The sequence below is a fragment of the Choloepus didactylus genome, chromosome 13, assembly GCF_015220235.1.
Source record: "Choloepus didactylus isolate mChoDid1 chromosome 13, mChoDid1.pri, whole genome shotgun sequence".
NCBI classification, from domain to species: domain Eukaryota; kingdom Metazoa; phylum Chordata; class Mammalia; order Pilosa; family Megalonychidae; genus Choloepus; species Choloepus didactylus.
The window spans coordinates 64,301,728-64,317,555 of NC_051319.1; the positions used below are offsets into that span (position 1 = coordinate 64,301,728).

General features: G+C 42.6%; 1 protein-coding gene across 1 annotated transcript; it reads right to left on the reverse strand.

The window, feature by feature from the left end:
* Nucleotides 1–447: 447 nt before the first annotated feature.
* Nucleotides 448–14,649, reverse strand: PPIC (peptidylprolyl isomerase C). The gene is made up of 5 exons (XM_037801793.1): nucleotides 14,470–14,649; nucleotides 6,325–6,438; nucleotides 5,844–5,937; nucleotides 3,651–3,835; nucleotides 448–1,087 (listed from the first exon to the last, which is right to left on the reverse strand). Exons 1-5 carry the CDS (start codon nucleotides 14,584–14,586, stop codon nucleotides 959–961), a joined length of 639 nt encoding a protein of 212 aa, XP_037657721.1. The 5' UTR covers nucleotides 14,587–14,649; the 3' UTR covers nucleotides 448–958.
* Between the last annotated feature and the right edge of the window lie 1,179 nt (nucleotides 14,650–15,828).

Below are 15,828 nucleotides of genomic sequence, written 5' to 3' on the forward strand. Positions count from 1 at the left end.
CAGTGAAGCAATTTCCTTAAAGTACACCTCAAAAGAGGGATTCTTTCTGGATCCTCACTGCATGCTTTCCTTAAGTAGAAACACTGGGAACATTTTCTAACAGAATTCAAAACAGACTGTGTTCTGGACAGGTTTGTTACAAGGCTCCAATAGCATTTTACTTTCCCATTAAGTTGAAACAGAGCTTGAATATTAATATTCATCATGTAAATAAAAAAAGATTCCTTTCTATTCCGACTGCATGAAAATGTTGCATTGGGTAAAAACTGGTGAATAATCAGCTTAAGTATTCGGGATGTGGATGGGCACAGCTTCTGTGCATTCCCATCCCAAATTAAGCAGTTGTGCTATCTCTTTAATCTGTTCACTGTTAACATTAGAGTGCATGCATTTTAGTATGTTAACTTTTAAAAGAACATTAAGTTAAAAAACACTTGCAAAAAGAGCTGATTCATATAAAAAGTATTTAATATGGAAAACACCAAAGCACCTTCTATCAAGTTGAAACCCTATGACATGTATCAGATTACACCAATCAATTTGTCCTTTACCTGAAAAGAATTTTTGTTTGAATACAGAATAATAAACTTCATGTCCTCTTCTTTTTTTGGACAGATTTTTAACATAGTCCAACATGAGGATCCCAATGAATTAAGTAAAATAATGAATGTGTTCTTAGAAATAGTCAATAAAAAGTTTTCTGCTTTAAAAATAGCACCACTGGGGGGAAGAGATATATCTTGTTAAAGGGCAAAGACCCTAAACAAGTGATTTACCAAATTCATGCAAACCAAACTTTGAGTTGGTTGATTTTTGTAACTTTCCTATGATCTGGATGGGAAATTAAAGTAAAGAAAAACAAAGCAAGACAGTAACTTTGAAGAATTGAAAGATGCATGTGCACACATGCATAAACACACACATGCTAGATTATGTTTCCCTTTTTCAGTCAGTCATATCACCAGTCATTGACTTCAACCACAAAGGGTGTTTTCACATCTATCTTGCCACTGTTGACGATCTGGCAGTCTGTGAGTGGACGGTCATGCCCATCAGTTGCTTGAAGTTCTATAGAGTGCACCACTGTCTGGTGAAAGAAAAGTTGACACAGGTTCAATTTAGACCAGCAGCTATGAAAGGTAAAATCAGTGCCACAACAGAAAACCCAAGTGGAAATGAAATGCTTTGTTTTATTATTTTTATGATTATAAAAACTGTGCAAGCTCACTATAAAAAAATTAAATATCCTGATAATTTATACATAACAGAATAAAATTCACTAATAATCCTGCTGCTAAGAGAATACTGTTGTATGTCCTCACTTTTTTTTTAATTAAATTCACTTTTATTGAAATATATTCACATACCATACAATCATCCATAGTGTACAATCAACTGTTCACAGTACCATCATATAGTCATGCATTCATCACCCCAATCTATTTTTGAACATTTTCCTTACATCAGAAAGAATCAGAATAAGAATAAAAATAAAAATGAACATCCAAATCACCCCCCATCCCACCCTATTTTTCATTCAGTGTTTGTCCCCATTTATCTACTCATCCATCCATACACTAGATAAAAGGAGTGCAATCTACAAGATTTTCACAATCACACTGTCATCCCTTGTAAGCTACACTGTTGTACAATCATCTCCAAGAATCCAGACTACTGGGTTGGAGTTTGATAGTTTCCAGTATTTACTTCTAGCTATTCCAATACATTAAAACGTAAAATGTGTTATCTATATAGTGCATAAGAATGTCCACCACAGTGACCTCTCGACTCCATTTGGAATCTCTAAGCCACTGAAACTTTGTTTCATTTCATATCCACATTTCTTTTTTAAATAAGCATTTTATATTATAAAAGAAATACTAGCCTAAGAACATAGGCTTTTAATGTGTTTCCCAAGCAGCATTCAAATAAAAACAGCAACAGGGTCCAGGTGCCTTGGACATGGGGCCAACTAGCTCAGTCTTAGGCTGGACTTGGGTTAATGAAGGATAAAGATAAGCACTCTTCTAATAATGCATATTTCTAAATAGGTTGTGTGTATGTGTGTAAATGAGTGCACCTAAAGCAGTGGCTACTCATCTGAGTTACTGTGGTGTTTCTTTACAAATTCCTACTTGTGGACCCACCTCTGGAAGTTCTGATTCTGTAAGGCTGAGGTGAAACCCAGAAAGCAGAAGTGGTAAAAACATACAAACAAACAAACAAACCTGAAGATCTCTGGAAGACAGAAGATCAAATGAAGGAATTCCAGAGATTCTGCAAACTCCTTAACACCGTATGAAAAACATATACTTTTTTTCTCTCAGAAAAAGTCTACAGCTTTCATTAGTTTCTCAAAGGAGTGTATGACCTATAAGAGGGTAAGGCCTGCTCCTCTAAGACCAGGCAGCCGTCTCCCACCATGTGAGCCAATGGGTGGAAGGAACCTGGTGCAGTTAGGGCAATAAGACACAAGATCAAGAGAACTAGACAGAGAAAATCCTTAGCCACAAGAGGAAAATCAAAAACTTCTCTTGATTTTTCTGACAACTTAGCAAGATGTTGTATTTTTAAATACTCGTTACATGAATAAATGAATGGATCAGTTTACATTTAGACTATTTAGAACTGGTCAGGCCCAGTGGTCAAGAATCTGGACTGTTTAATACATACATGTCTATCTTTAGCTCATTTCAAATGCAAAGTTCAATAAGAGATTAGGGGTGTGCTGAAATTAGTTATTATTTAAGAACAGTTTCTTCAGAGGACAATTATGGCTCCTGAAAACACAGGTATGACCTTTATTGTGATGGATTAAAGAGATATGAACTGATACTTATTTGTCCATTTCCCTCTCATCCCACTTGTTAAAGAGAATTCTCTTTGGTGGCTCATTCTAAATAATTCCTTACTTTGTAAGGGAGGTTCTGAGTCTTCTGGCTCAGATCCTGACCTTTTGTTGAGTAGACTTGGAATAGTAGGTAGAAGGTGATGAAGAAATGCAAGGCATGGGATTGGTTTGTTTGGATGAGCAAAGCAGTACAACTCACATAAATACAAAACAAAAAGAAATTCAAAAGAGGGTAAGGAGGTCAAGGTTAGTCCAGGGCTGGGTTGGGCAGATTTTATAGTTGTCAGTTGTTAGTTTAGGAATTGAGAGAACCATGTTGAACAGTTTCTAAGGAGGAGAAATGTTGAGAGTGAAACAGAATGAGGATTTTAAGAAGTATTCTCATGGGTTATAAGTTGAACCCCTTTGATCTTTTTTGAGACCTGCCAGCCTAGATTTATCTTTTAATAATTTTTGGTTGCTAGAGTGTGCATCTTTGAATGTGACATGTCTGGACGGAATCCCATGGGGCTCTGGTTTTATTTGGATATATTAAAAAGGACTTTCCATTTATATTCAGGTAGTGAGATAATTAACTTAAGTACTCAACTTCTCTACATCAAGTCCTTAGTTTCCACTTCAACACCCCTAACAATTAAAATATCATTCCATATATAATAATTTATTCAACTTTGATGAGACCAGTCAGGGTATAATAATGGATCTCTAGCAAGCTCATTTTAAGATTAAAATAAATCACTGAGGTTACTTTCATCATAAATATAATGCTTTGAAAGAGAAAAAAAAATATCAAAGTTACCATCCCATCGAGGACTTTCCCAAATACCACATGTTTGCCATCTAACCAGGTGGGCTTGGTCAAGGTGATAAAGAACTGAGATCCATTGGTGTCAGGCCCAGCATTGGCCATGCTGACCCACCCAATGCCATAATGCTTTAGCTTGAAGTTCTCATCTGGAAATGTTTCACCATAAATGCTAATACCTGGTAAGACAAAACAAAGAGGAGAGTCAGCAGATTCATATGAAAGCAAACTATTCAAAGGGATATATCAGGTTCTAGTGGAATCTGTTACTAGAACCAGGTAGAAGGGGAGGATGGGGAAAATATGGGCAAACATAAGGAGAAGCAAAGGAGAGGATAAGATTAAAGAAACAGGGCACTAGAGCCTGAAACAAACAAACAAACAAAAGAGCCTAAAATATGGCACAAGATAGCAGGATGCCTTCCGCCCTCAAACCAGGGGCCAAGCCCTGACAAAGCACGTCAATGGTTTCACTCTGAAATGGGAAGGAATTGAGGACAGGATGCTATCTTAAATCCAGATGGGAAGATGGATGAGCCATCCCAGTGGCTCCATCTCTGTCCTGCGGGGCAGGTCACTTGGACATGTGCTGAGTTCGGGGGTGGTGGCTCACTCCCACATCAGCACCCAACCAGGATGCACCAGGCACTCAGTATACTCCCTTAGCTAATTCCCACAACAAGCCTAGAGAATTGGTATTCTCAATCTCATTTTCAATAACAAACAGAGGGTACAAAACTTCAAAATAGCTGAGCTGAGAATTTGAAGAAATCAAGAGTCTGACTTTCTGACTCTGAAGCCGGTGCTCCTTCCTGCCTTGATAGTACAATAGCAGCTAGCCTGGAAGCCACTGGGCACAAAGACTTCAGAGCCCACTGGGACAGGATGATGGCAGCTGGGAGCACCCAGTGATCCAACCTTGAACGGAAGAACCAAAGGGAGGCATGTGGTCTGGAGTTCTAGCAAAGCAGCAGGTAGAAGAGAACAGGTTTTTCCCGTAAAACAACAGTTTAGACCCTGAGCAGTATCTGCCCCATTCTTCGAGTGTCCATCCTGCCCACCTCCCCTTCTGAGGGGCTCCTTATCCATGAGGTGCCAATCTCAAAACCTTGGCTCAGCTGGAAGGAACAGAAGTGGGTATCAAAGGCAGGAGATTTTTAAAAGGTGGTTGTCAAGGACATGTGAGGTGGCCTGGCAGGAGAGCTCTGCCCCAAAGAGGGGTCTAAATGTAAATGGTCCAAAAGGTCCTCTCCAAAACTCAGAGAATTTTAGCAAACACATACACAGGGCAGGGATGGTAGGAGGAGAAAGAAACAACATAAACATGTTTGTTATAAATAAACAGACCATTGCAATAAACACAAAATTAGAAATAGTGCTTGTTTTTAAAAGTTAGCAATTTAATATCCTCCCAAACAAGTAATTGCTGAATTAAAAATCTTAAACTGAAGTAAATTGAAATTCTGTATAGTTACATAAATAATGTGTGCTCAGTCCAAGTCCATGAAGACTATAATCCTCAACAAGAAGTAATAAGCTAAGGGAGATTTGAAACTCTATAAAGTTAACTATTTGTACTTTATAGAACTCTGTTTATTGAAAGCCATCTAGTCAATTGAAAGTGAATGTTTATATTAGAATTTTGACAACTATTACTTCTTAAACTTTTAAAAAGTGTATTTAAGAGGCTGACAATCAAATGCAAGGCACTTATGAAAGAAGGGAAAATCCGCCTGTAATCCTGCTACCTGTGTACCAGTCTTGCCTTTCTAGCATGACATCCCCACCCCTGCTCCACCCATAGCCACATTTCTAGTTAACTGCTTTTCCAGTGTACACAGTTTTATATTCTACCTTTTTCTTCCAATGACTTTTGTCTGTTTTACTACATGTAGTAGTCTAGCACTTTAATAACTGCAAAATATTCTACCATGAATATATCTCCACAAAAGAAACACGATGAACCCCAAAACACCACCATTTAAAATTAGGAAGGCTCACTCATTCATACCTACCAAGATTTTGGTAGATGAGGTCCCCAAACTCTATCCTTCCTAAAGAATTAGTTTAGTTGTTTTTATGATTTTGTTCCTTAAATCTGGGGATTCAATTTGGGTTAATATATTGCCTTAATCTTAGATTTCAGTTTGGTAAGAGGGGAAGGAGAAATACAGAAGATAATGTTACCTCCAGTGCCATCTCCAGCAGTGAAGTCTCCTCCTTGAATCATGAAATCTTTGATGACACGATGAAATTTGCTTCCTTTATATCCATATCCTTTCTAAAGAGATTATTTCAATTGAATATACAAGTAGATATAACCCATACTGAAAAATAAACCCCAGTGTTTATCTGGAAATGACAAAATGAGAGAATTAAGCAAAATATCTACAGAACTTGATTAGGTCCCAGCAAGATTTTGACATTCCTCCAAGCATCCCAAAAACTGTGGAAGTAAGGAATCAACAAAATAAGGAAAAAGAGAGTAATCTGCATTCTCATTTGATGATTGTTTCCACCTAAAGAAGCCTAAGGGCACTGGGGCCTGAAGAATTCAGATTTTATCAGAAAATAAAGTGAAATAAAATAAGACTCCACAGGGTTCATCTGAACTATGAGGGAAGATCTGATTTGAGGCATGGTTAAAGGAAATAAAACCAAGACTTACTTCTCCAGTTGCCAGAGCAACGAAATTTTCCACAGTCTTAGGCACAACTTTTCCAAACAGGCCAATCACAATTCTGCCAATCTCTTTGTCTCCAATTCTCACATCAAAAAAGACCTGCACATGGTTGAAAGGCACAGTGAAAGGTTATAATATGGAAAAGCCACATACACAAGATATGTCAAAATTAAAATCTCAAAAATTGAACCACATGCAGAAGACTTGCACAGCAGTATTTTGTAGAGAAATCATGAAGGAACAAAATATAAATGAAGGAGCTCTGAAATCATATTGTGAGTATATTTCAGTCACAAATATTCATTCAACAAATATTTCTTGAGCACCACCTATGAGCCAGGCACTATACTAGATACCGGATTTAAAGTCTGAGTCATTACTGTCAGAGACAGCCAATCAACTCCACGAATTCCACTTCCCCACCATCCTAGATGAACACTTTGCTCCTTCCAGTCTTCCAGCTTTGTGGATGAGGTTAGAGTGGAAATTGTTGCTCTTGTGAAAGGTAAGGCTTTCTAATCTTGGCAGGAGAAAAAATTGTTGAGGAGGAAAATAGGCTAACCATCCAGATTAATTTTTTTGTAAGTTCGAACAATGACAAATTCCCAGTGAGTTCTCAATAGATGTCTGCTGTCAAGAGGACCACAAAAGATTAAAACACACAATGGTCCTTCAGAAGGCCTGACACTCACTTCAAAGCACAGTAAGGCACCAGGTCCCCCACCTCGTCCAAAGTACAGCAAATGTTACACTGGGGCCCTGACAAAAACCATTTACCCTGTAAATCTAGACACTGAGTTCAGTCATCATGTTTCCAAAGAACAAAAGTAGACATTGCTCTTTCTCTGTCACATTTTAGTTGTTTCTTTTTTCAGCACAGAAAAAAGAGAACACATATCCAGAAGTGAGTGTGAGTTACTTTTTTGCAGATAAACCTTAGAAGTTCTCTTTCGACATTTTTTAAGTGTTTCATCTGAAAAGAAGTTATACACATTTTGCTTCACAAATCACGATGTTAAGCTGATCTGAGAGAACATTTGAAAAGGCCATGGAGTCAAAGGGCATTCTATTAGCGAGTTTAGATTATATGAACCAATTTATTGTTTGAATGGGTAAAAAAAAAAAAAAACCAGACATTCAAGAGATGGCTTAAAGAAATATAAGAAGGGTTGTCAAAGAAAAAAGATGTCTCACAGTTTAGAAAAATCACTAAGTAAAGACTGTCAAGCTTTAGTTCAAGACAAGAGCTTCTGCCAATACATCAGTACGCCTGTCACAGGGTGATGTGATATTTAGTGTTCTCTGTGGCATTTTACAATTTTTGCTGCTTTGGCCACGTATTATTATTTACTTGGTAGAGCTTTACAGAATGCAAAAAGACCCTCCTCCTGAGATGAGGCAATCCAGTAGAGAAGAGCTTGGCAGTGGTTTGGGATAGTAAGCTGCATCAACACAGCAAGCCTGTGGAGCTGCATCACAGGGAAGCCAGCTCTCCAGAGGGTGGCCCCAGCCAAGGTGTAACTTCAATAACAGGCAATAATGAAGCAGCGCCAGGAAAGAGAATCAGGGTTGTACTCTTAAAGGGTCATTGTCTAAGACACCAGAAAACTCTTCCTAACTTTTAAAATAAAGAAGAGAGAGTGACTTGGAGCAGTGTGAAGAAATGAAGGTCTCCAGTAAGAGTAAATAAAAGGGTAAATGCAAAACCCAATAGTACTGTATCCTTAATATAGAATTCTATTCTTTAATTCCTATAAGGGTGAGAATACAATTGAACAAGAAAAATTCATATTTCCTGATAATGGCCATGGAAAATATAAAGAGGTGATGTGGGACAAAAACAACATACAGAAGGGAAACAGAGGTATGTGGGATCAGAGAACATCAGGAGGGGTATGGGATGTTTTGAGTGCTCTTTTCACTTTTATTTTTATTTCCATTTTTATTTTTTGCTATGATGAAAATGTTCAAAAATTGATTGTGGTGTTGAATGCACAACTATATGATAAAACTGTGAACAATTGTTGTATACTTTGGGTGACTGGTATGTGGCTATATATCAATAAAATTAATTAAAAAAAGAAAAATAAATAAAATAAAATAAAATAAAGAAGAGAAAATAAAGCCTGTGAATTTTTAGAAGGCAAGGAGAATAAAATTTGGGAGAGCAGCATGAGAACATGAAGAAAAAGTGCCTCTCACTTGGCACAACTCTGTAATAAAAATCGTATTTCTTTACACAGAGCCTACCGTGCATATTTGTATGATTTTTTCCAAGCTGCAGTGTCCTGATATGTGAACCTTCAACTCCATGTGTGAATATAAGAAAATATAGCTGCTCCTCGGTTTTCCCAACTTTAATGGGAATAAGATCAAATCTTTAATCACCAAGTATATATCAAAGACCTATGTAAAAGGCAATGTGAGGGGCACAAGTTATACAAGAGAGTACCTGTGCTCAGGTGGCTTAAAATAAAGAGATAGGACATATCAGCAAATAGCCACTGTCCAAGACAGCACATGGCAAGTGCCCCAAGGACACCGTATACACAGGCCTGGAGAGATGTTAAGGGGTGAGAGAAGGCCTCATGGAGGTGTGACGTGACCAGGCCTGGAAGGATGGGAGCAGTCTCCAGGGACAAGCACGGCACAGTTCCTTCTGGAACCAAAGCATCAAGGCAGGAAATAGGGTCTGTGTGCAGAGAAGCAAAGTGACCCCTCTGGCAACAACCTAGGGAGAGGGAGATGAGGCTGGGAAGAGACTCCCAGCAGTTCCAGAAGGCAGAAGGATGCCAACCTAAGAGGTCCATGTTTTGCTAGACAACAAAGAGCAGGAAGAGTACAGGACCCAAGTAAAGTTTTGGGAATATTACTCAAATGGGGGAGAAAAAGAATCTGGAGGCTCTTATGCAAGTTCAAGAATGAGGTCATGATGGCCTGCACTGGGGAGGCAGCGGGGGTGGGGGTGGTGGGAAGAAGGGGTGGAGGGGAAAGGCATTGCAAGGAAGGGGGAGAAACTAGAGGAGGAAAAGCAGAGAAGGAGGGAAAAACACTCGAATTAATGATATCTCAATGTGCTTTACCTACATTATCTTATATAGTTAATTCTCACCACATCCTCGGAGGGCAGATACTATTATCCCCAATTTATGGATAAGGAAAGTGGGGATTAGGGAGGTTAACTGATTTGCCAAGGTTTCCCACCTTGGTGTATGGAAGCCAGAATTTCAACCCAAGGCCACCGCCACTTAAACTGTGATTTATCATTAATGTGGACTTCCCAGTCTAGGCAGGGAGCCTCCGAGGGACAGAAAATGTGTTTTTAGATCCCCAGTGCCCAGCACAATGTTGGCACAAGCAGCTAATAAATGTCAAATGGTTCAATGTCAGTTGATACTTAAGTGAGAATTAAGGCAGACTTACCTAGACAGGAGGTGAGAGTGGGCCCAACGTGGTTGCCAGGCAAACCCTCTCACTCCCACCCCCTTGCCATGAGATTCTCTTCTGGGTGCTCCTGTGGTTCAGGCCCTGTGCGAGAGCAAGGGGAGGGGCTACAGAGCTCCCTATCCTCATGGAGCTTACAGATCCATGAAGAAAAAACACAGGTATGTGAACAGCTATAATATGAGGGGAAACCAAGTTATGAGAAGAGAAGGACAGATAAGGTGCCGTGGTTAGAGGTGGGGATCAGGGTAGGCTTCCTAGGAGTGGCGATACTTAGATTCCATGGTGCACTTTGGGGTTGGGGGTGGGTTACTTCTTTTTGCCTCAAGGCTGCCCTTAAAAGTCATTTGAAAATTATGGGGTTGGGAGAGACAGGGAGAAGAGATAAGAGGTACACACACTGATCCAAAAGCCTGTAAAGTTAATCCTACTTCCATTTCCCAAGTAGTTAAGGAAGACACAAAGTGCAGGAGCTGTGAGCTTAAGGAAACCTCTCAAACCCAGCTCCACCATTTATTGGCTACGGGACTGTCCTAGTTTGCTAATGCTGCAGAATGCAAAACACCAGAGATGGATAAGCTTTTATAAAACGGGGGTTTATTTCACTACACAATTACAGTCTTAAGGCCACAAAGCGTCCAAGGTAACACATCAGCAATCGGGTACCCTCACCGGAGGATGGCCAATGGCCTCCGGAAAACCTCTGTTAGCTAGGAAGGCAGCTGGCATCTGCTCCAAAGCTCCGGCCTCAAAACGGCTTTCTCCCAGGACGTTCCTCTCTAGCAAGCTTGCTCCTCTTCAAAACATCACTCCCAGCTGCACTCTCTTTTCTCCCCCCCCCCCCCCAGTCAGCTCATTTATATAGCTCCACCGATAAAGGCCCCACCCGAATGGGTGGGGCCACGCCTCCATGGGAACATCTCATCAGAATCATTGCCCACAGCTGGGTGGGGCACATTCCAAGCAAATCCAACCATCACCAAAACTTCTGCCCCACACAAGACTACAAAGATAATGGCATTTGGGGGACACAATACACTCAAACTGGCACAGGGACCTTGGGCAAGATATTTAAACTCTGAGCTCCAGCTTCTCTTCTGTAAAATGAAGATGAGGGTTTCTTTCAGGCTGGGTTGTAACAATAGGATTAGATTAATTGAAAGATTAATTAACACTACTATTGACCTCTTAAATCTAGGACTGCGGGCTGAGCACTTTACCTGCTTGATCACATCTAATGTGCACAACCTGCGTGCATAGGTCGAGATTATGTCTGTCTCCATTTTACAGAAGAGGAAACTGAGCCTCAGACACCACATAACTTTCCAAGGTCACTGAGGTATGGGTTCCCGACCACTCCACATAGAAATTACTCCAAAACCATCATGGGCGCAAAGGGAAAGATGGCAGGGTTATTTCATACACTCTCACTGTGTGACCCTGCGTCGAACCCATGATATTTACTGGAAAACATGGGGCCTCAAACACCAATTCACTGTATTCTGAGACTAATGAACCTAAGCCTCTGGCTGGGGCAGGGGGCTGCGGGGCTGGCTAGGCAGTGAGATCTGTGGGTGAGGTTGGAGAACAGCACCTCATACCTCTCTCATTTACAGATACTTATTTTCAAGCAGAAATCAGAGGTGGAGAAAAGACTGCTAGGGAAAACAATGTTAATTGGCAATGGCCAATTAACCTGCTTTTCTGCACTCACAGAAATCATTTTTAATGTCTTCCTATTCCAATACATTAGTTGTTCAAAAGTTCACCAAAAAGTAATTCAATAGAGCTGAATCTGTAGAAGGCTCGCCTACACAACTAGCTTTCATAACCTAATGATAAATTAAATGGAAAAAAGGAGATACGTTAGGTGAGTAGAGCACAGGTAAACGCTTTTGGAAGCTAGGTATCGGGATGCTCCAACCCTTTTCCAGGCCCTTTCCCATCCCGCAGCATCCAAACCAGCCCCTAGCTTCCTCCTCTCTCAGCTCACTCTTCCAGTGGTTCCTAACCCTGGCTCTACATTAGAATCTCCCAGAAAACTTTTGAAAGATAAGTTACTGTACCTTTTCCTCCCTGGTTCCTGAGGATCAACTGTGATCATGAACTATCTGCAAGGAAGCTCATGACCAACCAACTACTTCAGCAGAAACAAGTGATCATTGATGTCATTCACCCTGGGAAGGCAACAGTACCTAAGAGAGAAATTCGAGGAAAACTAGCCAAAAGTACAAGACTACACCAGATGTCATCTCTGTATTTGGATATGAACCCATTTTGGTGGTGACAAGACAACTGAATTCAGCATGACTTACAATTCCTTGGATTATGCAAAGAAAAATGAACCTAAACACAGACTTGCAAGATATGGCCCGTATAAGAAGAAAAAGACCTCAAGAAAACAGCAAAAAGAATGCAAGAATAGAGCGAACAAAATCAGAGAGACTGCAAAGGCCAATGATGGTGTAGGCAAAAAGCAGTAATAAAGATTCTGCAGTGACTTCTCAGTGATTGCACAGATTTTTCACAAGAGGATTAATAAAATTATAAAAACCTAAAAAAAAAGCTACTGGGCCCCATCCCAAAGATTTGTGATTTAATTGCTCTGGGGTGGGTTTCTGCATTGGTATAGTTAAAAAGCTTCCCAGGTGAAGCTTGTGCACAAATATTGTAGGGGACATACTTACATTAAAAATTTATTGTTTATCTGAAATTGGCATTACTGTATTCATCTTGCAACCCGACTTGCTTTCCCTCACCCCCATCTAAATCAACAGTAAGTCTTCTCAGTTCTACCCCTAAGATCTCTTTCACATCCATCCCCCACTTCCCATCTCCACATTACCATCCAAATCCAAGTCACCACCATCTGGATTCTGCAGTGAAGCCCTGAATGGCCTCCATTCCACTCTCCACTGAGCAACCATACTAACCTTTTAAAAGCATAAATGAGATCATGTCATTCCCATGCTTAAAGCCTGCTCTAACTGCACTTAGAATAAGACCTCAAATTATAAGAATAATTGCCTCAAAACCCCTTCTCACAATGGTGGCCTCCAAGGCCCTGGACAATCTTGCTGCTGCCTCACCTCTCCAACCTCATCTCCAACCACAACACCCTTTCATCCCGGTGCTGAAGTCACATGAGCCTCTGTCTGTTCTCTGAACTTACCCATAACTTTCCTGTCTGGACGTCTTTGCACATGCAGTTCCTTTTGCCTCCTAATCTTTGCTTTTCTCGTCTTTCAGGAGTTTTTAAATGTCACCCAATTTATAGAATTTATTTTCTCATCATACTTGAAACGTTTGCAACCATTTCTTTAGTTACTGTTTATTTTTACTCCACCCCCAGCCACCCCACCCCCCAGACTGTAAGCTACATAAGGGCGTGAACCCTGTGCATCTTGTTCGTGGCTCTATCCCAAGAGACCCAAATAGTACCTGCCTACTGAGAAGTCCCGGTTCAGCTCTGTGACCTTGTGCAAGCCATTTCCCAAAGCCAGATGCGTCCAAAGATCGAGAGACTAGGAGTAGAGTCAATCCGTGCTTCTCTAAAACGGTCAGCCAGTGTAATGCCCCACCCCGCCTCCGCCTCCTGGCCTGGCCCTTCCGCTGTCTCTTCTGCAACGTTGGATGTGGGACTGAACCTCCTTCTACCCACCCCCATTGTTCCCCTCTCTCCTCGGGTGTGTCTGCGGCGGGGGATTTAGGCCTTCTACTAATTCATCGGTACCATTTCCACTGGCCAACACTGAACCGGTTAAGACCACTTTCAGCCGCGCCCCCGCCCCCTTCCGTGACCCAACGCCAGACACTACTGCCAGTGGGTTTTCCAGAAGTGGTAATCATGGGCACCGAATCATTACCTCCCTCATTCTCCCTGCACCCTGCCATTACCTTCTAACTTGGGTAAATAAACTGAAGAACCGAAGTGGTACAAGTACGAAGCTGTAACCATGGTAAGGTTTTTTGTTTTTTGCTTTTTCCTGATCCAGATTACAAGACTGGCCCAAGTAATACAGGTGCCACCTTTGGGTGCCTAGCACCACCCAATACCAGGGCCGGTCCACAGTCACATAAGTCTGAGCGCCTCTTGGGAAAGGACCACGGTTCCTAAATATAGGAAGAGGACAGCCGCCCGTTCCAGCCAGAGGTTCGAACCTCTGTCCCGACACCAGCGTGGCTGGGACTGAACCTGGGCTCCTCCAGGTCCTGCGACATCCGCAGCAGACCACCCAGCTGCAAGCCCACGGCTCAGAGCGCATCGCTTTGGCGCGTCCCCCTCTCCCCCACCCTTACTACTCCCCCGCCCCGGCACTCTTCCCGCGGAGGTTCCCGAGTGCCCGCCACGCCGAAGGAAGTACTTGGACTGTCTCCTTCCTGGAGAAAAGGCCCGCCGGTCCGGAAGCCTCTCCTATCCCCTTAGCTAGTCACGCTGGACCCAATCCCGAAGACTAAGTCCAAACAGGCGGCGGCGGGGACAGGCTAGGATTCAGTCTCCGCAAAGACCGTCGCCCCTCCGCGCGCGGGGAACCCCCCTCCCACACAGTCCCGCGGCCGCCTCCCGTCCCCCTGCGCCCTAGGAAACCCCCTGCTCGCCGACTCTGAGATAGGGTCCTAGTCCCCAAAGCATCCCCATCCCCCCAGGCTGAAGGAGGGGCAAACTGGTACGCGCCGTTCGGTCACCTTGTCCGTCACCGAGGGGCCTCGCTTGCGGACGCCCGAGGCACCAGAACAAGACACGAGCACACCGAGCCCCGCGCAGAGCACCAGAGGTAGCCACAGCTGGGGACCCGGGCCCATGGTGAGCGCTGGCGGCAGCGGCTTGGACGCGACCGAAGTCCCTGGCGGGACGCCCGGCTGGCTGCGCCTGCGCGCTCCCGAACGTTGGGGGTAGGGAGTGGTATTGGGCGGCCGGGGCAGGGCGGGTCCCGGGACGCGCTCCTCCCAAGTTCAGCCCTGCGGCCCGAACCCGGTTTTCCGAGAGGCAAGCGCAGAGAGAGCAGCCCAGGTCCGACCGCCGCACCTGCGGAGAGTGCGTTAGGCGCCAGGGCCTGCAGGGAGTCCCTGCTTGGGCGCGGCGCCCGGGAGAAGCGCGGACCTGGGGCACTGGGCGCAGCAGACTCACCTCTCAAACTGAGCGGTGGCGCGTGGGGCTCTCCAGGAAGTTACCACGTTCGCGCTTCTAAACAGAAATGGAAAGTCAGGGACTCTCGCGAGTCCGGATCCTCCCTGCAACTTGCGCGCCGCGGGGCAGGGGCCTCTTGAGAACCGGTCCGAGCCTGTGACCGCCGCCGCCGACCGAGCAGCCGCAGCTGCCGCTCCCATTCCAGTGTTCCAGGGTTGCAACGGAATCTTTAGTTACGCTTTGGACACTTTTCAGAACTTTGGGACACCTTGGATGGTTGCGCTCAGTTTCACAAGATGAATGACTTTTCATTGAGATGATTCCCGTTTGAGGAGAATTGAAAACTGTTGGATTCACAGTCCCTTTGCACTGGAAAAACTTTTAACTTGGTTTTAAGTACTTGGAGGATGATTCTGTTATCACTGTTCACCACACAGGGCATCTCTTCACCTACACAGGCCCAGAATGATGGCCAAATAGAATTTTTGTGTGAAAACCAAATAGACTTTTAGGTATATGCGTAGGATGGAATTTTTACAAACTTAAGAATGATGTTTAAGAAGATTATGTAGTGGCATAGGGAAGTGCCATTATATTTTTAAATGGAAAACTCGGGCTTGCAAAATCTGCATAAAAATTCTGGATCTCAACGGTGGGAAAATAGATATTTAAATGCATTTTAAAAATTTGAAGGAAATGCGCCAAAAACATTTACAATAGCTATCATGATACAATTATAGATTTTTGTTTTCTTTGTAGTTTTCTGATTCCCCAGATGTTCTACAAAGAACATGTTCTACAAAGAATTCTATAACCAGAAAAATATTTAAAACTCATTGCTTTTTAAATTCAGACCTCAAAAGAACATTTTTAAAGTAATATCCTTTAAATTAACTAAAAATTAATAATAATATTCT